Genomic DNA, 25,807 nt, shown 5'->3' with positions numbered 1-25,807 from the left:
AAGGGGAAGAAACAAATGCCCGTGAGAAAATTATTAGCACAACATGACAACTATTTTCAACGTTTTAAATAAAATTTGACCCTTTTGCCTTATGGAAATATGTTCAACAATTATTGGACAACATATTAATATTCACACATACATACACATGAATACTAGAATTTTAGAACTGTAATTATATTGCAAGCCTATATAGGTAGTGCCCTTATTCAACTAGAATGAAAGTTTTATTGACCTTCGATTTAGTTGCAAGAAATTACTTACTGGGCAAACGGAGCAACTTTGAGATCCTCCTTTGATGAGTTTCACTTTCTTGAGGACAAACCTCACCGAGGCTTCCCAACTTAACTTCATATTTATCATCAAGAAGTATGTTGCTGGCTTGGACATCCTTCACTAATACAAACAATAAAATTTCAATTTCCCGAAATGAGAATAAAGTAGGGTCCAAAAATAAAAAAAGCTAAAACACAAATAGCATAGACAACTTAATTAAAGAATACACATAATCTTATGAGTGAGATCATGTACAAATCTAAGCTCACAGTTCCTGGATTTGCTCTTCAGTATCTTTGCACCTATTTTGTGACATCCCTAGGGTTTTTCTATATATACATTATGTAACCTTCACCCATGTACCATTCAAGGATTTAAAGACAAAAATTGGATTTATCAACCCCACATAATAAAGACAACGCTTAAACATGGCCAATTTTAAATAAAATTACAACTAATATATAAATAAGTTTTTAACAAAAATTACTGGGCAATTAATTTGCAGGTAAGCATATTTTTCTCAATATAGGTACAACTGTGTTGGATAAAGTATTTTTGGTGCTTGATACCAATATTCAGATCTTGTTATAAAAAATATGTTGCATATTTACGACTTTTGGTGTTATGCTGATCTCTTAAATGGCACTAAATATCTATGCACGTGTGCAATCACAATCCAAACCAAGACTAAATATTCTATAAACACAAGTTGAATGATATATGTAGGACCTAAATCAATAATATTGTCTAAAAACATGTAATAAATCAACAATGTCGAGCAATGTAAAGGAATAGAAACTGCCCGGGTTCCACTTATTCTTGTAAGAGTTGGGCCATCAAAATTTCAATAGACACCTAATAGATATCCTAATATATAGAACAAATGAAAAGATTCACATGCTAGAGAAATTACAGAATAGCACAAGCAAAATTTTCAACATCGACTACAAAGTGAGTTAAGTGACTTCAAATATATTATTTTTATCAAATAGAAAACTTCATATTAGCAAGTATAGACACCATAGGAGCGACAAAAATAAATCTAAACCTATCACATATATTTATGGTCGCTCATCGCATCAACCCAAAAATGGATCCGTAAAATAAATACTTAATTTCCAAATCTCATAGACTGTAGTACAAGGAAATGAAGAGTATAAAATCAACAAAAGCTAAACATATATATTATATATAAATGGTTGGTTAAGGAAGAGAACGAATGATGACTTGCTTGTGATGTAGCAACACACCTAAAAACTCAATCTGCAACAATGCATAAGGTAAAATAAAAATAAATAAAATAAAATAAAAAAGATTAAAAGAAAAATTAATGTAAAAATATACAACCAAATCTCAATGCATAGGGTATTAAACATTAGTTTGGAAAATACACTTACCCAAATGCCTCGTTGATATGCTCACCTGATTAATGTAAGCTGCCCCTAATAGAATTCTGCATTCAAAATGGAAGAGTACAAAATTAGTACTTGAACTCATATGGAATTAGTACTTGTTGCATACAAAACCAAGGGCATGACGTACAAAACATTAAACCTACTTCATCAAGAATTGTATAATCCCACGCTTCTTCCATTGTAAATGCAATCTCCACACAAGAATTTTATTTCTGCACAATATAATATGTTTATAAAAGCACGCCCTTTGTCCCATAATGAAGCCATTAGTGGATTAATAGAAAACAAATACGAACAACTGGAAGTAAATCAATCAATACAGTTGGAGATACATACATTCAGTTAGTGTCATAATGAGAAGTCCAAAATTGCTTAATGATTGTGCATATATAATCAAAATTTATAATGAGATCATGTTTACAGGATAAAGGAACCAAGCAAGTGTTTTTGGCTCAATACATAATGGAAGATATGTAACTTTTTCCATTCTTTATTTTAGAACAACTAAAAATTCAATCTCGTTGCAATTTTGAGACAACAAATATTGTCGAACATAAGCACCAAAGCATACAACCAGTTCAACCGCAAATCATTTAGTGTTATTTGCCACTGATTACATACATAAGATGTTTAACTTGCAAATCCTAAATTCTAAATAGTAAAAACCAATAAACCAAATGAGAAGAAATAGCAGAAAATAGTTTTATGGAGCCAAAGAGAACAAATCAAACCTTTTGCCTATTTGTCTATTATTTTTTGCTTTTGGTGAATTATTGGTGCAAAATGCAATAACCGGTATGATAGCTGACTTGCGACGTGCTTACGCCATCACGATCGCCCGGGTAAGAATTTCCGTGAAGGGATTGGCGCGAACCAGAGTGAGATTTCCGAACTCCAGGGGAACCAGACTGAGACGCCAAAAGCATCTGTGTTAATCTATGTTTTTGTTGTGACTTAGTTGTAGATCATTTCTATAGATATTGAAATAAAAAAATCAATACCTGTCATATCTCGATTTGCCTTCTTAGTTCCATTGTCTTCATGGTGAACCTCTTCAACTATTACTGCCCTTTTGAAGAACATTCATAATATTTGTTCTGCTTCAATAATGCGGCTTCTTTAGATTTACCCAAAAGGGGAAAAAATGAATATATAGCACTTCTCTTGTACATTTGTGCAAACTCTAACAGCTTACCTGTTCTTTGGCATTATTCCAAAGAGTAGAAGATATTGAGATGGATAAAAACTGGTCCGAACAGCTTACCTGTTCTAACAGCTTACCGGTCCGGAGCAGAATTGAGATGGATAAAAACTGGTCCGAACACTTTCTTCCATATTTCGCCAGGTTGAAATTTGAGTAGAAGATCCTCTCCCGCATAATGAGATGTGACGAATATCTGGTACGAAAATCAGATTGCATCCACAGAAAGTTTTTGGTAAAAATCACGAGAGAGGAAGTCAGCTCCAACAGCCGACAGGTGCTTACCGCAAGGGTGGTCGGGTTCACATGAGAGGTCAAGTCTTGTTTCAAAGGTCCTGCATTTCGATATTCATTGCTCGGCGCAATTTGCCAGAGCCCCAACGGTGGATCGGAGCTTATCCACCCATGCACCTTATTATCTTTGTTCTCAATTGAGTAATGGTATTTGTCATCCACCTGCACATGAAAAAGATCAACGAAGAAGACAAGTTAAAGGTATAAAGAAAACACATTCTTCAGCAGTATTTTTAAGGAAGTAGTAATCTCAGTGTACTTCTCCTTTAAATTCCAGGTCGACAGGATCAACAAGAAGCACGGCTTCAGGGTACTCCAGTTCTTGACCTCTAGGAGGCAGTCGATCTTCCGGCCTGGGCATGTATCTTTGCCTGTTATCTGATATTGCCATGTAATGAAACCTGGTAAAACCTACAGTCATCTAAATATCTTGCCTAACCAATTGGAAAATGGAAGGATAACTTGCCACGATAAAACAACAATGCAATGTTATTGTAGTAAAGAGATTCTTACAGGTCTTTATTGAGCATGCACGCGATTCGGGTGGTGTTAAGGTTGAAACCAGGGAAGTCTTCCAAATGCTCGAAAATAGCGTAAGAGTGGAATCCTGGGGAGCCATGAAGCATCACAAACCTAAAAAATCGACATGGTAAGATTTCGTCCTTTGATCCAAATGGACAAACTAAACTAGGTAAGGTAGATAGAACCTTCTGTCTATTCGCAAAGGAGATTGCTTTCCTTCAAGTGAAGGATCCCATGTTCTTGTGAATGAAAGTTCTACTTGCTCCTCATTTTCAACAATTACTTTCACACTTGTTCCTTCAATCCTACATAGCATAAATTTTCCACCTTGTTATGCTATATTTCTGTATTAAATATTCAAATTTCAACATGGTTAGAAATTAATATACATTATATTTAAAAGTATACACGTTTATTAAGTAGCATCTAACCATTAGTACATTCCCAAGGGTTTATGCAATTAATGCAGAGACAGTTCCAAAATGTTGATGAATTCAAGTTCTGTTACTTCACCGCTTGGTTTTGGTTTGACATCATTTATCAAACTATTTTCTAAATTTCTACCAAATAATCAAACAAAACACCTGTTTTTTTATTTAATATATTACATAAAATATTATTTGTATTATTCAAAACATTATGTTAGCGTTGATTCAATCAAAGTTTTTCCTATAGTCAAACTTCCACCCAAATCCAAACTTTAAATAAACACATTCCGCTTTATATTTCTGTAAGGTCTAAACATGGTTTTGTATACTTCATCAAATACCCCTCCCCCCTCCCCAAAAATAACCAATTCAAATATCTATTTTCATGTAACATATTACTAAAAATATCAATATCTCATTTAAATATCAATTTAAACCAAACAATGTTCCAATTCAAATTTTTACTATTCTCAAATACAAAACCAAACCTAAAAGGATCACACCTATTGAAAAGAATTACTACATTACATGTTATGCAGATGCATTTGGAGAGAAAATAGAGAGGCAGCATAAATAAAAACATACGTGTCGAAATGTCCTCTTGTTTTGTGGCTCCCTGCTTCACTCCAATTAAGGTCCCAAAACCTGAAAAATAAAGCCATAACAAGACATGTATAGCTTTCATTGAGACATTGTGTGTGTAGTGGAAGCTAACTTATTTTACTAACAGAGTGTTCGCGTGGATAATCTTCTTTAGTAAAACCCATATCATTAAATTACTTAAATGATCTACTGATAATGATACTACTTACCTTGAAGATTCAGCAACGTTGTTAACAACGCTACTGCATCTGCTTTCATGACCATAACATTCTCGAAATCTCACGTATTTATGGCACATATGACATAATTATGTTCGGTTCCAACATACTGATAATGGAAGCTAACTTATTTTACTAACAAAGTGTTCGCGTGGATAATCTTCTTTAGTAAAACCCATATCATTAAATTACGTAAATGATCTACTGATAATGATACTACTTACCTTGAAGATTCAGCAACGTTGTTAACAACACTACTGCATCTGCTTTCATGACCATAACACTCTCGAAATCTCACGTATTTATGGCACATATGACATAATTCTGTTCGGTTCCAACATACTCCCTGGCATAATAAATGAGAAGCACGTCAGCTTAAGTTAAAGATACCTAAGTTGTTATATCAATTTACTACCTGGTGCTCCAATAAATCAATAGCAGGCAGAGAAAACTCGCAATATTCACATGTCACAATCCTCTGTGGACAATTCTCTCCTTTGGGTACATCTAAAATGTCGCGGTCCATTGTTTCACTGCACAGAGAACAAGACACCTGCAAAGCAATCGAAATCAAGACAAATTAACTTGCAACAGCAATGGATACAAGTGCGATTGTTGGATGAGAAATTGAGAGCCAATAATGTATTTTGTACATTTGTTCAGCCTTAAGGATGGGTTCATGTTGTGTCTTTTTTCTTTTTTTCTTCCCACTTTTTGAAATATAACAATTATTTCACACATTTCACTATAGAGGCCATGTTTTCCCACATTAGAAGTTGAACAAATACTTGCTCTGTAATGACGTTTGTTATCTAGTTGTATGCATTTTCAGAGGCATCAGTGAATGCTCTTAGTAAAATTCACAGTAAACAACCACTTTGTCTTAGGGTTTGTTCACTTTCAGAAAATACTACACAAAACACTATGCAATTTAATTAATAAGAAGGAATTAATCTACCAACTTCAAATCGTATTAACCTAAAACCTAATTTAAACAGAGTTGAGTAAGGAAAAACCAAAAACAAAGCCAGACAAATTTCAACAGGGCAAATAAACCAGGATCAACTGATTGAATCATGGAGGAAGATAATCAAACCATCGATCCACAAATGTGACAAAAAGAGAAAGCAAAAATTATGCATATAAGGACGAAAAGTAACCGAGATGCATCGGAAATTAATTAACGTGTCTTGTTTCTCTCTTCGAACAGAAGGATTCTTCTTACAGAAACAGAGGAAATCGAGCAGCTGGTGGTAATCACATGGAAGCTTGGATTCCCAAACCGCATCCGACGAAGCGGCGCCGTGGAATGCGCTGCGCCAATTGCATATCTCCGGCAGCGTTAGGTAGCGGAACACAGATCCTCAGGTATGTCCCCTGGCCCCTGTTCGGTTTGAGGGTTTAGGAAGAGAGGGGAGGGAAGGGAATTATAAAATTTTGTATGTTTGGTTCAAAAATTTTTAGAGGGGAGGGAAGGGAATTATAAAATTTTGTATGTTTGGTTCAAAAATTTTTAGAGGGGAAGGGATGGGAGGGGAGTTTAGGGTTTAGGGGAGTCAATTTCTTTTATTTTATTTTATTTTTTATAATTTGGGGGAATTTGAAGGGGAATGATTTTATAAAAAGAAAATTATTTAATTATCTATTATACTATTTAAATATTTTATTAGAAATCTAATAACATCTTTCAAAATTTTAATATTTATTTATTTTATTTTAAATTATATCAAATAAATATTAATATATATTAAAATTATATTATATATTTTGAAATAATTTTAATTAATTTTTTTAACCAAATTTAATTATAATAATTTTTTAGTAAATTAAAAATTAGTATATAATTATATCTATAATACTAATGTTTTACTTTTTTTTTATCATGTAATATGAGTATATTATCGTTGATACGAGAATTTACATAAAATATAATTAATAAGTAATTAAGAAGTGCACTGGTAAAAATAATTATAGTTTAAAATTAAAATAACTAAATAGTTTAATTAATATTAAAAATTATAAATTATAAAATATAAAATATTTTTATAATATTATTAGTTTATATAATTTTTGGTATAATGTTATTATTTATGCGCTAAAACTATTGTTTATCTTTATTGGTAAATTTAATAAATAACTAATGTATAAAGTATTTGATTATTGGATTATTTGTTATTTTAACTAACTATTCAAACTCTACATTTAGAAATTAGAATAAAACTCCAAACAATTGATGTTGTTAGAATTAAAGCCCCTTGTTAAATATATATATATATACTCCATCCGTTCCGCGAAAATAGTCCAATTTTTTGGGCACGTAGTTTAAGAAATTTTAATTTATATAGTTAATTAGTTTGAATAGTTAATCTAATGTGTGTAATAAAATATTATATTAACTATTTTTTATTTGATATAATATTGAAGTAAATATTTTGTTACCAATACAAGAATCCCTAAAATATATGAAGTTTCCCTAAAATATATGAAGTTAGGCTCTGTCAACCTATATTTCATCAATTTTATTATCTTATTACTCGTATATATATGGGAAAAAATTAATTTCAATCACAATATAACCAAAATTCATCAATTTTGGTCTCAATATAAAAATCTTATCAATTTTGGTCCTAATATAACCAAAACTCATCATTTTTTGTCTCAATATAACCAAAACTCATCATTTTCCGTCCCAATATAAATTTTTTATTAATTCTAGTCCCAATATAACAAAAACTCATCATTTTTTGTCCAAATATAATCAAATCTTATCTTTTTTTGGTCCCACCGTTAACAAATCGACGGAAAATGCTGACGTGAAAATAAATCAAACTTTATATTTATATTTTTTAAGAAATTGAACAATCTTGTAAGTCCACGTCAGCATTTTTCGTCGGTTTGTTGACAGTGGGACAAAAAAAAATAAGGTTTGATTATATTGTGACAAAAAATGAGTAGTTTTAGTTATATTGGGACTAAAATTGATAAAAAATTTATATTATGACCAAGAATGATGAGTTTTGATTATATTGAGACAGAAAATGATTTTTTCCATATATATATATCTATTCTATAAAATATTACAGAACGTAAAATAAAAAGGTATTGAAACTTTGTTTTATTTTATTTTTTTATCATAAATAAATAAAATTAATGAATGGATAGATGTAGATAATACAATGGTTTGCAAATAAAATCATGACACGTAAATGATAATTAATTGATGAAGCCAAGGATGAATATAAAATTGGGAATAATATACTAATATTTAATTTAATAAAAGGAAAAAAAGGAGAGAAAGATGTGTGTTTTTATTGCAACGTAGTTATCTTTTATGTGTCATCATCAAACCTGGTTTTTGTTATCTCATAAATCAACACGTAAATGTGACATTATTAATTTAATCAAATAAATCCATATATATATATATTGCATAAAACAAAATTCACATATAATATATATATTTATACATATACATGCATAAAATCTTGTTTGTTTATTTATTTATCACACAATTGAATCCCATTTTTAGCGGCCCATAAATAATAATAATAATAATAATAAGGATAAATTGCTATAAGGTTTGTTTCTTTAACCTCAAATTTCAAGTGTTTTCTCAAAAGTATAACTTCTTTGTTCTATAAATATAGTCTTAATTGAGTTGAATACGAGATTCAAGGAATATTCATATTATATTGATACTGGGTAAAAAATTAATAGGTAAATAAAAAATGCAAAAAATTTGAATAGTAAATACTCAATTTAAGACGAAATGTGTAGTTGTATACGCAATTTAAAGATCTCCTTATTTTCTATGACTTAGTATCAAAATAGAAGGTAAATATTATTTGAACATGTACGTTACAATTTTTTTACAATGACATAGCAAGACTATTATGCCATTTGTTTCGATTTTTCCTTCAAAATTTCCGATGGCTACCAAACTAATGTGTGTATTATCTTGGCGAGGATTTGCAAAAAGTTTACTTATGTGTAAATTAAAGCGGTGAATATCTCGATAAGAAAAAATAACTCTCAAATTTTTTTTAAGCATTAAATTTTTTTGAATACAATGAATTCATTCTCGTGTGTGTGTGTGTTTTTTTTTTCACTTTTTTTTACTATTTAATTTTTAAATTTCTTTTAAGATATCATATTTAATTATTATTTTCCTATAAAATGGAGAAAATAAATATATATATATATCCAAATGCATTCGTAAAAATCGTTTACTTTGAGAAAGAGCTATCTTTTTCTAAATATTTATATATATATATATAAGTCTTCCATTTCATTAAAGCAAAAATAAATAAATAAATAAAGTGAGCACCATTATTGTTGGATTAGGTAATTGATTGATCCCGTCAATCTATGCTTTTCAAACCATATTTAATGTGAATTTTTTTTAATTAAATCATAAAGATTAAAATATATCAAGATAAATAAACCCCCATAATCATGTTCCAACTAATTATATATTTATTTGAAAATGAAGATTTTTATATAAACTAAAAAAAATTATTTTAATATAAAAATAAAATATAAATATTATAAATTTTTAATAAAATATAAAAATAATAAAATTATTTACTATAAATCAATGATATACTATAATATATATGTTATAAATTCCATATAAAAATATATTGACAAAGAAGAGGCCAAAAAAACAATAAAATTAAAATAAAAAAAAAAATCTCATAACAAAATATAGTCTTTTGTGTTTTAGTATATATTCATAACATATTTTATATTTTATTTATTATGTAAAATTCTTGTGTTAAAATTAAAATATTCATAAAATATTTTTTTTCGTCCAAAGTTAATGTTTGATTATAAACATATAAATGATTATAAAATTTCAAAATAAATAAAAGAGGTAAAATATAATAAATAACCTTATTTTAATAAAATAAATAAATAATTGATAATTCTTCATTATATATATATTTTTTAAAAAAATTAGGCAACAACTCATCTAAAAAAAATATTAAATAAATGATTGATAAATTATTTATTTTATTAAAAAAAACATTTTTAAGATATATATTCTTTATAAAACTCATCATTTTATAGGGAGATTAGCAAATCAGCTCTGGCTAAGAATCTGGTTTCACTGGTTCAACAATCTTACAAAACTCGAAATCGAATGCCGAAACCGAGGTCGAGGCTGGAATCGAGGAGGTTCTTCGAGCTACAGATTAAGAAGAAGGTGAAGCAGCAATATAGGGATGGGAAGTTTCACGATCTCATGTCGAATGTAATCGCCGATCCGAATACTCTAAAGGATGCTTACGATTGTCTCCGAGCATCTTCGAATGTCGATTTGTCGTCCGATAGCAATCCATTGTCGTTCGAGTTAATGGCGGAGGAGTTAGCCGACAGGAGCTTCGACGTTTCCGGAAATACATATACGATATCGAGCCAAGGCGCGAAAGTAAAGAAGTCGAAGCTCGTTCTTCCGGGATTGAAATTATGGGTTGTTCAAGAAGCTATTAGGATCGTTTTGGAGGTCGTTTCCCGGCCACATTTCTCGAAGATTTCGCATGGGTTTCGAAGCGGAAGGAGTCGAGTGTCGGCGTTGAAGTATATTCGGAGGGAGATTTCCGACCCCGATTGGTGGTTTACGGTTCTTGTTTGTAAGAAGCTCGACGAGCCTATCCTTCGTAGGATCGAATCGTTGATGGAGGAAAAGGTCGACGACTTAAATTTATTTGGGATGATTTGGAAGATGTTCGGTTCGTTCGCGAAAGGATGCGGACTTCCGCAAGAAGGGGCTCTCTCGCCGATACTCATGAACATATACCTCGATCTTTTCGATCGAGAGGTGTATCGATTATCGATGCGGTATACGATATGCGCGCCGTGCGAGAACACGTCGCAGTCGAAGCTCTGCGGCGTTTTTCGAAGGCAGGTAAATGGGGACGATCGCTAGAAAATCCCGAGCACGAGAGTCCAGTGTTGTCGATTCATGGACGAGTTTTTCTTCGCCGTGATGGGTTCGAAGGAAGTAGCGGTTGATTTCAAATCCGACGTAACAAATTTCTTGAAGAACTCTCTCGATTTGGATATCGAAGAGGGTGATTGAACGATGTTTTGGCGTCGAATGACCCTCACGGCGTTCGATTTCTCGGATTGTGTATCAGAAGGCGCCCGAGAGAGAATGACGGCGGCGGCGTTCGAGCCGTACATAAATTGCGGGACAAAGTCCAGATCTTTGCCGAACAAAAACGCAAGTCGTGGATCGAAGGGGAGTTTCAAATCGGGCGGAAATGGTTGGCTCATGGCTTGAAGAAGGTTAAAGAATCGGAGATCGAACAGTTAGCGGACCCAGACTCGACTCTTTATCGAATTTCCGATCACCGGAAACTCGGGATGAAAACCGATCACTGGTACAAACTCCTGCTCAAGATATGGCGTAATTTATGTTTTTATTTAGAATCAAACATGCAAACTTTATATTAATACAAGGGGTTTTATGCAATAAATAAAATACAAAGTGTTTTATGGACAACGTCTAATTCCATTTCGGAATTTTATATTATACTACTATTGAATAGATGAATATATTATTCAGTCTACATATTTGCCATATACTAATATTTATTTTAAATTTTTTTAGATATATACGAGAGGGAGCGGCCGGAGGATCGGACTACCGAAAAATAAAAAAGAGTAATGCCGTTAGATATACATTTGATTTGGGTGGGTCGTTAATTAAAATAATCTTACAGGCTGGGGTGGGTCCCGTCCTACGTGGAGGCCGTTGAAGTCATCCTTAAAAATTCGAATATATAAAATACTATATTACTCCTACATACTCCATTTTTAGGTAATAATGATGACAACACAGCTCTGTCTTAACTGTCATGTTTCTTAATGATGTTGAGGATTTATCTGTACGAGAATGATAAATTGATAATAGACCAGACCAGACCGACCAAACCAAACCTCAATTTTTTTATTATTACTATTAATCAATTCATTGATTGTAATTTAAAATTAATTTGAAATAAAATGTATTTGATTTTAATTCTTGTTTAAATAGTATTTTGATATGATATATATATTTTAAAATAAATAGTAATTTTTTATTAAAAATTATATAAAATAATTAGTGTTATTTTAGTTCAAAATTACAATAGAACAAACTCTAAATATTTATAAAACTATATTAATAGCTATAAAGCCAACGGAAACAAAACCGAAATATAAAATTGAATTTCGAATATCGCAAGCAATACGATCATTTACAATCCATCGTTACAAAATTATAAGTTTACAAGATCGAAAATTATACGAGTTTTGGTACCATACTATTAATTTTTGTTAAAATATCCTAAAATTTACTGTAATAAATTGATTCTCTCTATATATATATAGTATAAAATTTTGTAAAATCTAAAAAATATTGAGATCCCACAGCAGAATTTTGGAGCAACCCCTCCCTTCAGCTTCGATTCTTCTTCAAGAACTCCTCTTAAGAGTTTGCTTTTATACCATCACAATGAAGATACCATTTTTTTGTATCTCTTTTTTTTTTTTTCACCATCCACCTCACTTTATCTCTCTGCCACATCAACGTTGATGATATTCTGTTTTATTTTATACCTACAACAAAGATAGTTATTCTAATTTTTAATTAATTTTTATTCTCATACTCTCTCCGTCCCGCGAGTTTTAGTCGTGTTTCTTATTTGATGCAATATTGAAATAAAAATTGAAATATTTTTTATTTTATTTAAATTTAATGTTTTATTTTAAAAAAATACTATTATATTGAATGTAAATTATCCAATTAGATAAAAAAAAATTAATGAGAATAATTATTTGATTTGAAGTAAATATTTAACAAAAAATTCAATAAATATAAATGTAAACATATAGCTTAGTATTCAAAGGCTACTACAATTAATGCTACTACCAATAGCAGAGCAAATCAAATTAAATTTCAAATTTTGAATTAAAATAATTATTTAATTTGATGTAAATATATATATTAAAATAATATTTTGAATATAAAATTAAATTTTATTATAATATAATAAATGAAAGTGTATATATTTGATTTAATACTTTTTATTTTAGTAAAACATTTTAAGAATAAAAAACTAAAATAAATCTCACAAACAAACACACCCTTAATATTAATAAGTAATTTTAATTTACAAAATAGTATCCGGGCTTTATAGAATAACCATTCTAATAATTGCATTAATAAATGACGTACTTAATTAGTTGTTACATACCAAAAACCTACCAAATTTTATTCCAAATTTTTCTGATAATTAAGTTACGTGTTTATTTGTCACATTATTTTTTTTATTTCATGTTATTATAGCCAATAAAAATATTATTTTATTATATTTTATATTTATTTTAGTTATTTTAAATTTTAAAAACTTCATAGATATTTTTTTTATCTCTCTCTAAATAAAACTCTCGGTGCGCAGCCGACAATACAAATATTTGCAATAAACTAATAAAAATGATTAAAAAAGAAAAAAACTAAGAATGTTTTTTTGGTACACATGAGTCTACTTATTTATTATTTGTTAGAGTTTCGATTGTTTCATATTAGAATATTTTTCACTCTGTTTGCAATATGACGCTTTTGTAAATATATTTTATTTTTTATATTTTTTTTGATATTATTAATAAAATTTAGCTGATTCCTCGCCGATGCGCACTTCATTCCCTCGACAATGGTTGGAGAAATCGGCGGCGACAAAATCCTAGCTTATGTCTGCGCAACTCCGAATCCCATCGCGACTATCAGGTCGCGGGAAACCGTTGTAAGCAAATCTCCGTCGTCGCCGCACATGGTCTCGTTCTCCAGCCGCGGTCCGAGCTATCGAACCTCCGAGATTCTCAAGTCGGACGTGAATGCGCCCGGAGTCAACATTCTCGCCAGCTGGACCGGCTACGTCTGGCCAACGTCTCTCAACAGCAGTAATTGCGAGGTCGAATTCAACATCATCTCCGGCAGGTCGATGTCGTGCCCTCACGTCAGCGGCTTGGCGACGCTGCTGAAACAGGCCCACCCTGAGTGGTCGCTGGCGGCGATCAAATCAGCATTGATGACCACGCGTACAACGTTGACAACAACGGGAATAATTTAACAGACCTCGCCACCGGGGACGTGTCCAATCCATCCTCGGGCCACATCGATCCAAACCGAGCAACGGATCCCGGCCTGATCTACGACATCGATACCCAAAACTACGTCGCGTTTTTGCGCAGCATCGGGTACAATGTGCGGCAAATTACGGCATTCACGAAAGATTTGTCGATCGTGGATTGCAACGCAGTCGGGCTGAAAACTCCGGGGGATTTGAACTACCCATCGTTCTCAGTTGCCTTCTCCGGCTTTAAAAGCGTTGTGAAGTATAAACGAAGCGTAAGAAATGTCGGGAAGGAGGCGAATGCCGTGTACGAGGTGACAGTGCACGCACCGGACAACGTGGAAGTGACTGTGACACCGAGTAAATTAGAGTTCGGCGAGAAGGAAGATACTCTATCTGGGTCTACAAAGATAAGGATAAATCTAATAAATAAATACAATGGTAATGGTAATGGTAGTTAAGAAAACATTTCTTTTTCGTATTTGCAAAGCTTTAATCTCTTGGTTCTGTTGGCATGCAGGTGACCCAGGTTGATCTCCAACCCATCGCCACTTAATTTTTAATACGATTCTCGATTTATATTAAAAAAAATATAATACATATGTATAGTGTTGTACAAAATATATAATATATAATTTATACAATAAAAAATATAATAGTTTAACATAAAATATTACTCCCTCCGTCCAACTTAATTTGTCAACTTTTTCTATATCCGTCCATCTCATATAAATTATCTCTTTTCTTTTTTGGAAATATAATTATACACTTTAATCATATTTTAAAATTCATAATTTATAATTTTTTTTATTTTAATTAACTATTCAGTCATTTTAATAAACACATAATATTATAATGCGAAGTTATAAATGGTAAGTTTTTATATTAGGTAAGTAGCCGTTAAGCATAATAATTTTGATTTTAATTTTAATATACACAAAAAAAGAAATTATTTTAATTTTAATATACACATGTGAAATTATATATATGGTAAGTTTTATATTAGGTAAGTAGCCGTTAAGCATAATGATTTTGATTTGAATATTAATATACACATAATAATAAAAAAAAAAAGAAATTATTTGAATTTTAATATACACATGTGAAATTATATATATGGTAAGTTTTATATTAGGTAAGTAGCCGTTAAGCATAATGATTTTGATTTTAATATTAATATACACATAATATTAAAAAAAAAGAAATTATTTGAATTTTAATACACACATGTGAAATTATATATATGGTAAGTTTTATATTAGGTAAGTAGCCGTTAGAGCATACTATTATAAATATTCTTGATTTTGATTTTGTAAACATTATTATAAGTTTATGGGTGTGCAATGCAAATGCAAATGCAATGGGGTGGGGTACGAGCAGGGCAGGGCAGGGGGGATTCTTGGGGTGGGGTACGAGCAGGGCAGGGTGGGGTACGAGCAGGGCAGGGCGGGGGGGATTCTTGGTGGGGCATGGGCATGGTGTGCTTACAGGAGGGAGGGCGATCCAGAGATCAAGTGCAGTGCTTGGGAGGGAGGGCCATCCAGAGGTCAAGTGCAGTGCTTCGATCTCGATCGATCGATGCAACAGCAGCAAAGCAATCTGGTGAGTTATCTTCCATTTTGCTGGTGTGTTTTTCCCATTTTTGATTCTTTTTCACTATTAATTCATTCTCGAGGTTCTTGGAGGGGAGGGGATGATGGATGACATGTACTTACTGCCCTTCTTTAGATCGATTGTAATACAGACCATATGTCCGTAGATCGATCGATCATGTTGGTGTGTAGTTTAGTTTCTTTGCTAACTTTGAGTTCTTGGAGGGGAGGGGATGACATGTACATATGTCCGTAGATCGATCGATCGATCTTTTGCTTTTTCCTTCCTATACATATATACTAATATCTATTTTAAATCTTTTTAGATGCATACGAGAGGGAGCGGCCGCATGATAGGACGACCGAATACATCATAGGGAGCAATTCGTCCCTTTCCTTTTACATTTATGCATTTAATTTAATTTCGCATCTTGCATATAGAAATAGATTTATTTTTACGTCAGTCCCGGGACATGCATGCATTAATTTTGTTTCTATATTTTATACTAACTTATTTTTAAGTATTTTTTTTTTTTTTGTAGGTAAGCTTATGTGGAGACGAGGGCATCCGCAAAGATCCTTCGATCTCGATTTCAAATCCAAGGTAAGTGATTTTAATATTATTTTGTTGTTTCCTATACATATATACTAATATCTATTTTAAATCTTTTTAGATGCATACGAGAGGGAGCGGCCGCATGATAGGACGACCGAATACATCATAGGGAGCAATTCGTCCTTTCCTTTTACATTTATGCATTTAATTTAATTTCGCATCTTGCATATAGAAATAGATTTATTTTACGTCAGTCCCGGGACATGCATGCATTAATTTTGTTTCTATATTTTTACTAACTTATTTTTAAGTGTTTTTTTTTGTAGGTAAAGCTTATGTGGAGACGAGGGCATCCGCAAAGATCCTTCGATCTCGATTTCAAATCCAAGGTAAGTGATTTTAATATTATTTTGTTGTTTCCTATACATATATACTAATATCTATTTTAAATCTTTTTAGATGCATACGAGAGGGAGCGGCCGCATGATAGGACGAACCGAATACATCATAGGGAGCAATTCGTCCCTTCCTTTTACATTTATGCATTTAATTTAATTTCGCATCTTGCATATAGAAATAGATTTATTTTTACGTCAGTCCCGGGACATGCATGCCATTAATTTGTTTCTATATTTTATACTAACTTATTTTTAAGTATTTTTTTTTTTGTAGGTAAAGCTTATGTGGAGACGAGGGCATCCGCAAAGATCCTTCGATCTCGATTTCAAATCCAAGGTAAGTGATTTTAATATTATTTTGTTGTTTCCTATACATATATACTAATATCTATTTTAAATCTTTTTAGATGCATACGAGAGGGAGCGGCCGCATGATAGGACGACCGAATACATCATAGGGAGCAATTCGTCCTTTCCTTTTACATTTATGCATTTAATTTAATTTCGCATCTTGCATATAGAAATAGATTTATTTTTACGTCAGTCCCGGGACATGCATGCATTAATTTTGTTTCTATATTTTTACTAACTTATTTTTAAGTGTTTTTTTTTTGTAGGTAAAGCTTATGTGGAGACGAGGGCATCCGCAAAGATCCTTCGATCTCGATTTCAAATCCAAGGTAAGTGATTTTAATATTATTTTGTTGTTTCCTATACATATATACTAATATCTATTTTAAATCTTTTTAGATGCATACGAGAGGGAGCGGCCGCATGATAGGACGACCGAATACATCATAGGGAGCAATTCGTCCCTTTCCTTTTACATTTATGCATTTAATTTAATTTCGCATCTTGCATATAGAAATAGATTTATTTTTACGTCAGTCCCGGGACATGCATGCATTAATTTTGTTTCTATATTTTTACTAACTTATTTTAAGTGTTTTTTTTTTGTAGGTAAAGCTTATGTGGAGACGAGGGCATCCGCAAAGATCCTTCGATCTCGATCTCAAATCCAAGGTAAGTGATTTTAATATTATTGTTGTTTCCTATACATATATACTAATATCTATTTTAAATCTTTTTAGATGCATACGAGAGGAAGCGGCCGCCGGAACGGACCACATAGGGAGCAATTCGTCCCTTTCCTTTTACATTTATGCATTTAATTTAATTTCGCATCTTGCATATAGAAATAGATTTATTTTTACGTCAGTCCCGGGACATGCATGCATTATTTTGTTTCTATATTTTATACTAACTTCTTTTTAAGTGCTTTTTTTTTGTAGGTAAAGCTTATGTGGAGACGAGGGCATCCGCAAAGATCCTTCGATCTCGATTTCAAATCCAAGGTAAGTGATTTTAATATTATTTTGTTGTTTCCTATACATATATACTAATATCTATTTTTAATCTTTTTAGATGCATACGAGAGGGAGCGGCCGCATGATAGGACGACCGAATACATCATAGGGAGCAATTCGTCCCTTTCCTTTTACATTTATGCATTTAATTTAATTTCGCATCTTGCATATAGAAATAGATTTATTTTTACGTCAGTCCCGGGACATGCATGCCTTAATTTTGTTTCTATATTTATACTAACTTATTTTTAAGTGTTTTTTTTTTGTAGGTAAAGCTTATGTGGAGACGAGGGCATCCGCAAAGATCCTTCGATCTCGATTTCAAATCCAAGGTAAGTGATTTTAATATTATTTTGTTGTTTCCTATACATATATACTAATATCTATTTTAAATCTTTTTAGATGCATACGAGAGGGAGCGGCCGCATGATAGGACGACCGAATACATCATAGGGAGCAATTCGTCCCTTTCCTTTTACATTTATGCATTTAATTTAATTTCGCATCTTGCATATAGAAATAGATTTATTTTTACGTCAGTCCCGGGACATGCATGCATTAATTTTGTTTCTATATTTTATACTAACTTATTTTAAGTGTTTTTTTTGTAGGTAAAGCTTATGTGGAGACGAGGGCATCCGCAAAGATCCTTCGATCTCGATTCAAATCCAAGGTAAGTGATTTTAATATTATTTTGTTGTTTCCTATACATATATACTAATATCTATTTTAAATCTTTTTAGATGCATACGAGAGGGAGCGGCCGCATGATAGGACGACCGAATACATCATAGGGAGCAATTCGTCCCTTTCCTTTTACATTTATGCATTTAATTTAATTTCGCATCTTGCATATAGAAATAGATTTATTTTTACGTCAGTCCCGGGACATGCATGCATTAATTTTGTTTCTATATTTTATACTAACTTATTTTTAAGTGTTTTTTTTTTTTGTAGGTAAAGCTTATGTGGAGACGAGGGCATCCGCAAAGATCCTTCGATCTCGATTTCAAATCCAAGGTAAGTGATTTTAATATTATTTTGTTGTTTCCTATACATATATACTAATATCTATTTTAAATCTTTTTAGATGCATACGAGAGGAAGCGGCCGCCGGAACGGACCATCATAGGGAGCAATTCGTCCCTTTCCTTTTACATTTATGCATTTAATTTAATTTCGCATCTTGCATATAGAAATAGATTTATTTTTACGTCAGTCCCGGGACATGCATGCATTAATTTTGTTTCTATATTTTATACTAACTTATTTTTAAGTGCTTTTTTTTTGTAGGTAAAGCTTATGTGGAGACGAGGGCATCCGCAAAGATCCTTCGATCTCGATTTCAAATCCAAGGTAAGTGATTTTAATATTATTTTGTTGTTTCCTATACATATATACTAATATCTATTTTAATCTTTTTAGATGCATACGAGAGGGAGCGGCCGCATGATAGGACGACCGAATACATCATAGGGAGCAATTCGTCCCTTTCCTTTTACATTTATGCATTTAATTTAATTTCGCATCTTGCATATAGAAATAGATTTATTTTTACGTCAGTCCCGGGACATGCATGCATTAATTTTGTTTCTATATTTTATACTAACTTATTTTTAAGTGTTTTTTTTTTTGTAGGTAAAGCTTATGTGGAGACGAGGGCATCCGCAAAGATCCTTCGATCTCGATTTCAAATCCAAGGTAAGTGATTTTAATATTATTTTGTTTTTTCCTATACATATATACTAATATCTATTTTAAATCTTTTTAGATGCATACGAGAGGGAGCGGCCGCATGATAGGACGACCGAATACATCATAGGGAGCAATTCGTCCCTTTCCTTTTACATTTATGCATTTAATTTAATTTCGCATCTTGCATATAGAAATAGATTTATTTTTACGTCAGTCCCGGGACATGCATGCATTAATTTTGTTTCTATATTTATACTAACTTATTTTTAAGTATTTTTTTTTTGTAGGTAAAGCTTATGTGGAGACGAGGGCATCCGCAAAGATCCTTCGATCTCGATTTCAAATCCAAGGTAAGTGATTTTAATATTATTTTGTTGTTTCCTATACATATATACTAATATCTATTTTAAATCTTTTTAGATGCATACGAGAGGGAGCGGCCGCATGATAGGACGACCGAATACATCATAGGGAGCAATTCGTCCCTTTCCTTTTACATTTATGCATTTAATTTAATTTCGCATCTTGCATATAGAAATAGATTTATTTTTACGTCAGTCCCGGGACATGCATGCATTAATTTTTTTCTATATTTTTTACTAACTTATTTTTAAGTGTTTTTTTTTTGTAGGTAAAGCTTATGTGGAGACGAGGGCATCCGCAAAGATCCTTCGATCTCGATTTCAAATCCAAGGTAAGTGATTTTAATATTATTTTGTTGTTTCCTATACATATATACTAATATCTATTTTAAATCTTTTTAGATGCATACGAGAGGGAGCGGCCGCATGATAGGACGACCGAATACATCATAGGGAGCAATTCGTCCCTTTCCTTTTACATTTATGCATTTAATTTAATTTCGCATCTTGCATATAGAAATAGATTTATTTTTACGTCAGTCCCGGGACATGCATGCATTAATTTTGTTTCTATATTTTATACTAACTTATTTTAAGTGTTTTTTTTTTGTAGGTAAAGCTTATGTGGAGACGAGGGCATCCGCAAAGATCCTTCGATCTCGATTTCAAATCCAAGGTAAGTGATTTTAATATTATTTTGTTGTTTCCTATACATATATACTAATATCTATTTTAAATCTTTTTAGATGCATACGAGAGGAGCGGCCGCCGGAACGGACCATCATAGGGAGCAATTCGTCCCTTTCCTTTTACATTTATGCATTTAATTAAATTTCGCATCTTGCATATAGAAATAGATTTATTTTTACGTCAGTCCCGGGACATGCATGCATTAATTTTGTTTCTATATTTTATACTAACTTCTTTTTAAGTGCTTTTTTTTTTGTAGGTAAAGCTTATGTGGAGACGAGGGCATCCGCAAAGATCCTTCGATCTCGATTTCAAATCCAAGGTAAGTGATTTTAATATTATTTTGTTGTTTCCTATACATATAAACTAATATCTATTTTTAATCTTTTTAGATGCATACGAGAGGGAGCGGCCGCATGATAGGACGACCGAATACATCATAGGGAGCAATTCGTCCCTTTCCTTTTACATTTATGCATTTAATTTAATTTCGCATCTTGCATATAGAAATAGATTTATTTTTACGTCAGTCCCGGGACATGCATGCATTAATTTTGTTTCTATATTTTATACTAACTTATTTTTAAGTGTTTTTTTTTGTAGGTAAAGCTTATGTGGAGACGAGGGCATCCGCAAAGATCCTTCGATCTCGATTTCAAATCCAAGGTAAGTGATTTTAATATTATTTTGTTGTTTCCTATACATATATACTAATATCTATTTTAAATCTTTTTAGATGCATACGAGAGGGAGCGGCCGCATGATAGGACGACCGAATACATCATAGGGAGCAATTCGTCCCTTTCCTTTTACATTTATGCATTTAATTTAATTTCGCATCTTGCATATAGAAATAGATTTATTTTTACGTCAGTCCCGGGACATGCATGCATTAATTTTGTTTCTATATTTTATACTAACTTATTTTTAAGTTTTTTTTTTTTGTAGGTAAAGCTTATGTGGAGACGAGGGCATCCGCAAAGATCCTTCGATCTCGATTTCAAATCCAAGGTAAGTGATTTTAATATTATTTTGTTGTTTCCTATACATATATACTAATATCTATTTTAAATCTTTTTAGATGCATACGAGAGGGAGCGGCCGCATGATAGGACGACCGAATACATCATAGGGAGCAATTCGTCCCTTTCCTTTTACATTTATGCATTTAATTTAATTTCGCATCTTGCATATAGAAATAGATTTATTTTTACGTCAGTCCCGGGACATGCATGCATTAATTTTGTTTCTATATTTTATACTAACTTATTTTTAAGTGTTTTTTTTTGTAGGTAAAGCTTATGTGGAGACGAGGGCATCCGCAAAGATCCTTCGATCTCGATTTCAAATCCAAGGTAAGTGATTTTAATATTATTTTGTTGTTTCCTATACATATATACTAATATCTATTTTAAATCTTTTTAGATGCATACGAGAGGGAGCGGCCGCCGGATAACGGACCATCATAGGGAGCAATTCGTCCCTTTCCTTTTACATTTATGCATTTAATTTAATTTCGCATCTTGCATATAGAAATAGATTTATTTTTACGTCAGTCCCGGGACATGCATGCATTAATTTTGTTTCTATATTTTATACTAACTTATTTTTAAGTGCTTTTTTTTTTGTAGGTAAAGCTTATGTGGAGACGAGGGCATCCGCAAAGATCCTTCGATCTCGATTTCAAATCCAAGGTAAGTGATTTTAATATTATTTTGTTGTTTCCTATACATATATACTAATATCTATTTTAAATCTTTTTAGATGCATACGAGAGGGAGCGGCCGCATGATAGGACGACCGAATACATCATAGGGAGCAATTCGTCCCTTTCCTTTTACATTTATGCATTTAATTTAATTTCGCATCTTGCATATAGAAATAGATTTATTTTTACGTCAGTCCCGGGACATGCATGCATTAATTTTGTTTCTATATTTTATACTAACTTATTTTTAAGTGCTTTTTTTTTGTAGGTAAAGCTTATGTGGAGACGAGGGCATCCGCAAAGATCCTTCGATCTCGATTTCAAATCCAAGGTAAGTGATTTTAATATTATTTTGTTTTTTCCTATACATATAAACTAATATCTATTTTAATCTTTTTAGATGCATACGAGAGGGAGCGGCCGCATGATAGGACGACCGAATACATCATAGGGAGCAATTCGTCCCTTTCCTTTTACATTTATGCATTTAATTTAATTTCGCATCTTGCATATAGAAATAGATTTTTTTTACGTCAGTCCCGGGACATGCATGCATTAATTTTGTTTCTATATTTTATACTAACTTATTTTTAAGTGTTTTTTTTTGTAGGTAAAGCTTATGTGGAGACGAGGGCATCCGCAAAGATCCTTCGATCTCGATTTCAAATCCAAGGTAAGTGATTTTAATATTATTTTGTTGTTTCCTATACATATATACTAATATCTATTTTAATCTTTTTAGATGCATACGAGAGGGAGCGGCCGCATGATAGGACGACCGAATACATCATAGGGAGCAATTCGTCCCTTTCCTTTTACATTTATGCATTTAATTTAATTTCGCATCTTGCATATAGAAATAGATTTATTTTTACGTCAGTCCCGGGACATGCATGCATTAATTTTGTTTCTATATTTTATACTAACTTATTTTTAAGTGTTTTTTTTTTTGTAGGTAAAGCTTATGTGGAGACGAGGGCATCCGCAAAGATCCTTCGATCTCGATTTCAAATCCAAGGTAAGTGATTTTAATATTATTTTGTTGTTTCCTATACATATATACTAATATCTATTTTAAATCTTTTTAGATGCATACGAGAGGGAGCGGCCGCATGATAGGACGACCGAATACATCATAGGGAGCAATTCGTCCCTTTCCTTTTACATTTATGCATTTAATTTAATTTCGCATCTTGCATATAGAAATAGATTTATTTTTACGTCAGTCCCGGGACATGCATGCATTAATTTTGTTTCTATATTTTATACTAACTTATTTTTAAGTGCTTTTTTTTTGTAGGTAAAGCTTATGTGGAGACGAGGGCATCCGCAAAGATCCTTCGATCTCGATTTCAAATCCAAGGTAAGTGATTTTAATATTATTTTGTTTTTCCTATACATATATACTAATATCTATTTTAAATCTTTTTAGATGCATACGAGAGGGAGCGGCCGCATGATAGGACGACCGAATACATCATAGGGAGCAATTCGTCCCTTTCCTTTTACATTTATGCATTTAATTTAATTTCGCATCTTGCATATAGAAATAGATTTTTTTTTACGTCAGTCCCGGGACATGCATGCATTAATTTTGTTTCTATATTTTATACTAACTTATTTTTAAGTGTTTTTTTTTTGTAGGTAAAGCTTATGTGGAGACGAGGGCATCCGCAAAGATCCTTCGATCTCGATTTCAAATCCAAGGTAAGTGATTTTAATATTATTTTGTTGTTTCCTATACATATATACTAATATCTATTTTAAATCTTTTTAGATGCATACGAGAGGGAGCGGCCGCATGATAGGACGACCGAATACATCATAGGGAGCAATTCGTCCCTTTCCTTTTACATTTATGCATTTAATTTAATTTCGCATCTTGCATATAGAAATAGATTTATTTTTACGTCAGTCCCGGGACATGCATGCATTAATTTTGTTTCTATATTTTATACTAACTTATTTTTAAGTGTTTTTTTTTTTTGTAGGTAAAGCTTATGTGGAGACGAGGGCATCCGCAAAGATCCTTCGATCTCGATTTCAAATCCAAGGTAAGTGATTTTAATATTATTTTGTTGTTTCCTATACATATATACTAATATCTATTTTAAATCTTTTTAGATGCATACGAGAGGGAGCGGCCGCATGATAGGACGACCGAATACATCATAGGGAGCAATTCGTCCCTTTCCTTTTACATTTATGCATTTAATTTAATTTCGCATCTTGCATATAGAAATAGATTTATTTTTACGTCAGTCCCGGGACATGCATGCATTAATTTTGTTTCTATATTTTATACTAACTTATTTTTAAGTGCTTTTTTTTTTTTGTAGGTAAAGCTTATGTGGAGACGAGGGCATCCGCAAAGATCCTTCGATCTCGATTTCAAATCCAAGGTAAGTGATTTTAATATTATTTTGTTGTTTCCTATACATATATACTAATATCTATTTTAATCTTTTTAGATGCATACGAGAGGGAGCGGCCGCATGATAGGACGACCGAATACATCATAGGGAGCAATTCGTCCCTTTCCTTTTACATTTATGCATTTAATTTAATTTCGCATCTTGCATATAGAAATAGATTTATTTTTACGTCAGTCCCGGGACATGCATGCATTAATTTTGTTTCTATATTTTATACTAACTTATTTTTAAGTGTTTTTTTTTTTTTGTAGGTAAAGCTTATGTGGAGACGAGGGCATCCGCAAAGATCCTTCGATCTCGATTTCAAATCCAAGGTAAGTGATTTTAATATTATTTTGTTGTTTCCTATACATATATACTAATATCTATTTTAAATCTTTTTAGATGCATACGAGAGGGAGCGGCCGCATGATAGAACGACCGAATACATCATAGGGAGCAATTCGTCCCTTTCCTTTTACATTTATGCATTTAATTTAATTTCGCATCTTGCATATAGAAATAGATTTATTTTTACGTCAGTCCCGGGACATGCATGCATTAATTTTGTTTCTATATTTTATACTAACTTATTTTTAAGTGTTTTTTTTTTGTAGGTAAAGCTTATGTGGAGACGAGGGCATCCGCAAAGATCCTTCGATCTCGATTTCAAATCCAAGGTAAGTGATTTTAATATTATTTTGTTGTTTCCTATACATATATACTAATATCTATTTTAAATCTTTTTAGATGCATACGAGAGGGAGCGGCCGCATGATAGGACGACCGAATACATCATAGGGAGCAATTCGTCCCTTTCCTTTTACATTTATGCATTTAATTTAATTTCGCATTTGCATATAGAAATAGATTTATTTTTACGTCAGTCCCGGGACATGCATGCATTAATTTTGTTTCTATATTTTATACTAACTTATTTTTAAGT

General features: G+C 32.0%; 3 protein-coding genes across 6 annotated transcripts; 2 read left to right on the top strand and 1 right to left on the bottom strand.

The window, feature by feature from the left end:
* Positions 1 to 1,367: 1,367 nt before the first annotated feature.
* Positions 1,368 to 6,429, bottom strand: LOC127262783 (uncharacterized). Of its 4 annotated transcripts, none has more exons than XM_051291600.1 (14): positions 6,183 to 6,429; positions 5,373 to 5,510; positions 5,182 to 5,303; positions 4,722 to 4,781; positions 3,894 to 4,013; positions 3,700 to 3,819; positions 3,446 to 3,587; positions 3,178 to 3,348; positions 2,956 to 3,088; positions 2,693 to 2,788; positions 2,423 to 2,599; positions 1,835 to 1,903; positions 1,674 to 1,729; positions 1,368 to 1,539 (listed from the first exon to the last, which is right to left on the bottom strand). In XM_051291600.1, exons 1-9 carry the CDS (start codon positions 6,243 to 6,245, stop codon positions 2,969 to 2,971), a joined length of 1,056 nt encoding a protein of 351 aa, XP_051147557.1. In that variant the 5' UTR covers positions 6,246 to 6,429; the 3' UTR covers positions 1,368 to 1,539; positions 1,674 to 1,729; positions 1,835 to 1,903; positions 2,423 to 2,599; positions 2,693 to 2,788; positions 2,956 to 2,968. The 4 variants fall into 4 exon arrangements, with proteins under 4 accessions (XP_051147557.1, XP_051147555.1, XP_051147554.1 ...); XM_051291598.1 differs by having other exon boundaries at positions 1,819 to 1,903; positions 2,973 to 3,088; XM_051291597.1 differs by having other exon boundaries at positions 2,973 to 3,088.
* A 3,674-nt stretch (positions 6,430 to 10,103) lies between these two features.
* Positions 10,104 to 10,889, top strand: LOC127262904 (nuclear intron maturase 4, mitochondrial-like). The gene has a single exon (XM_051291770.1). It carries the CDS (start codon positions 10,104 to 10,106, stop codon positions 10,887 to 10,889), a length of 786 nt encoding a protein of 261 aa, XP_051147727.1.
* Positions 10,890 to 13,659: 2,770 nt separating this feature from the next.
* LOC127262903 (subtilisin-like protease SBT1.4) lies at positions 13,660 to 14,603 on the top strand. Its single transcript, XM_051291769.1, has 3 exons — positions 13,660 to 13,943; positions 14,030 to 14,479; positions 14,600 to 14,603. The coding sequence occupies exons 1-3, from the start codon at positions 13,660 to 13,662 to the stop codon at positions 14,601 to 14,603; spliced, it is 738 nt and encodes a 245-aa protein (XP_051147726.1).
* The last annotated feature ends 11,204 nt before the right edge of the window (positions 14,604 to 25,807 follow it).

Source organism: Andrographis paniculata, unplaced genomic scaffold (genome assembly GCF_009805555.1).
Source record: "Andrographis paniculata isolate CXL003 unplaced genomic scaffold, ASM980555v1 Contig66END, whole genome shotgun sequence".
Classification (NCBI taxonomy): Eukaryota; Viridiplantae; Streptophyta; class Magnoliopsida; order Lamiales; family Acanthaceae; genus Andrographis; species Andrographis paniculata.
The sequence above is the reverse complement of the archived record's forward strand: the minus strand, read 5'-3'. Positions and strand labels throughout refer to the sequence as shown.

Bases quoted from the DNA above. Each gene is read 5' to 3' on its own strand.
- LOC127262783 (XM_051291598.1), bottom strand. From the start codon at position 6,245: ATGCGGTTTGGGAATCCAAGCTTCCATGTGATTACCACCAGCTGCTCG. The intron at 4,014-4,721 runs GTATGTTTTTAT...TATGCTATGTAG, and splicing joins ACAAGAGGACATTTCGACAC to GATTGAAGGAACAAGTGTGA. The intron at 3,820-3,893 runs GTTCTATCTACC...TCGATTTTTTAG, and splicing joins CCTTTGCGAATAGACAGAAG to GTTTGTGATGCTTCATGGCT.
- LOC127262903 (XM_051291769.1), top strand. From the start codon at position 13,660: ATGGTTGGAGAAATCGGCGGCGACAAAATCCTAGCTTATGTCTGCGCA. The intron at 13,944-14,029 runs GTCGATGTCGTG...CGATCAAATCAG, and splicing joins TTCAACATCATCTCCGGCAG to CATTGATGACCACGCGTACA.
- LOC127262904 (XM_051291770.1), top strand. From the start codon at position 10,104: ATGCCGAAACCGAGGTCGAGGCTGGAATCGAGGAGGTTCTTCGAGCTA.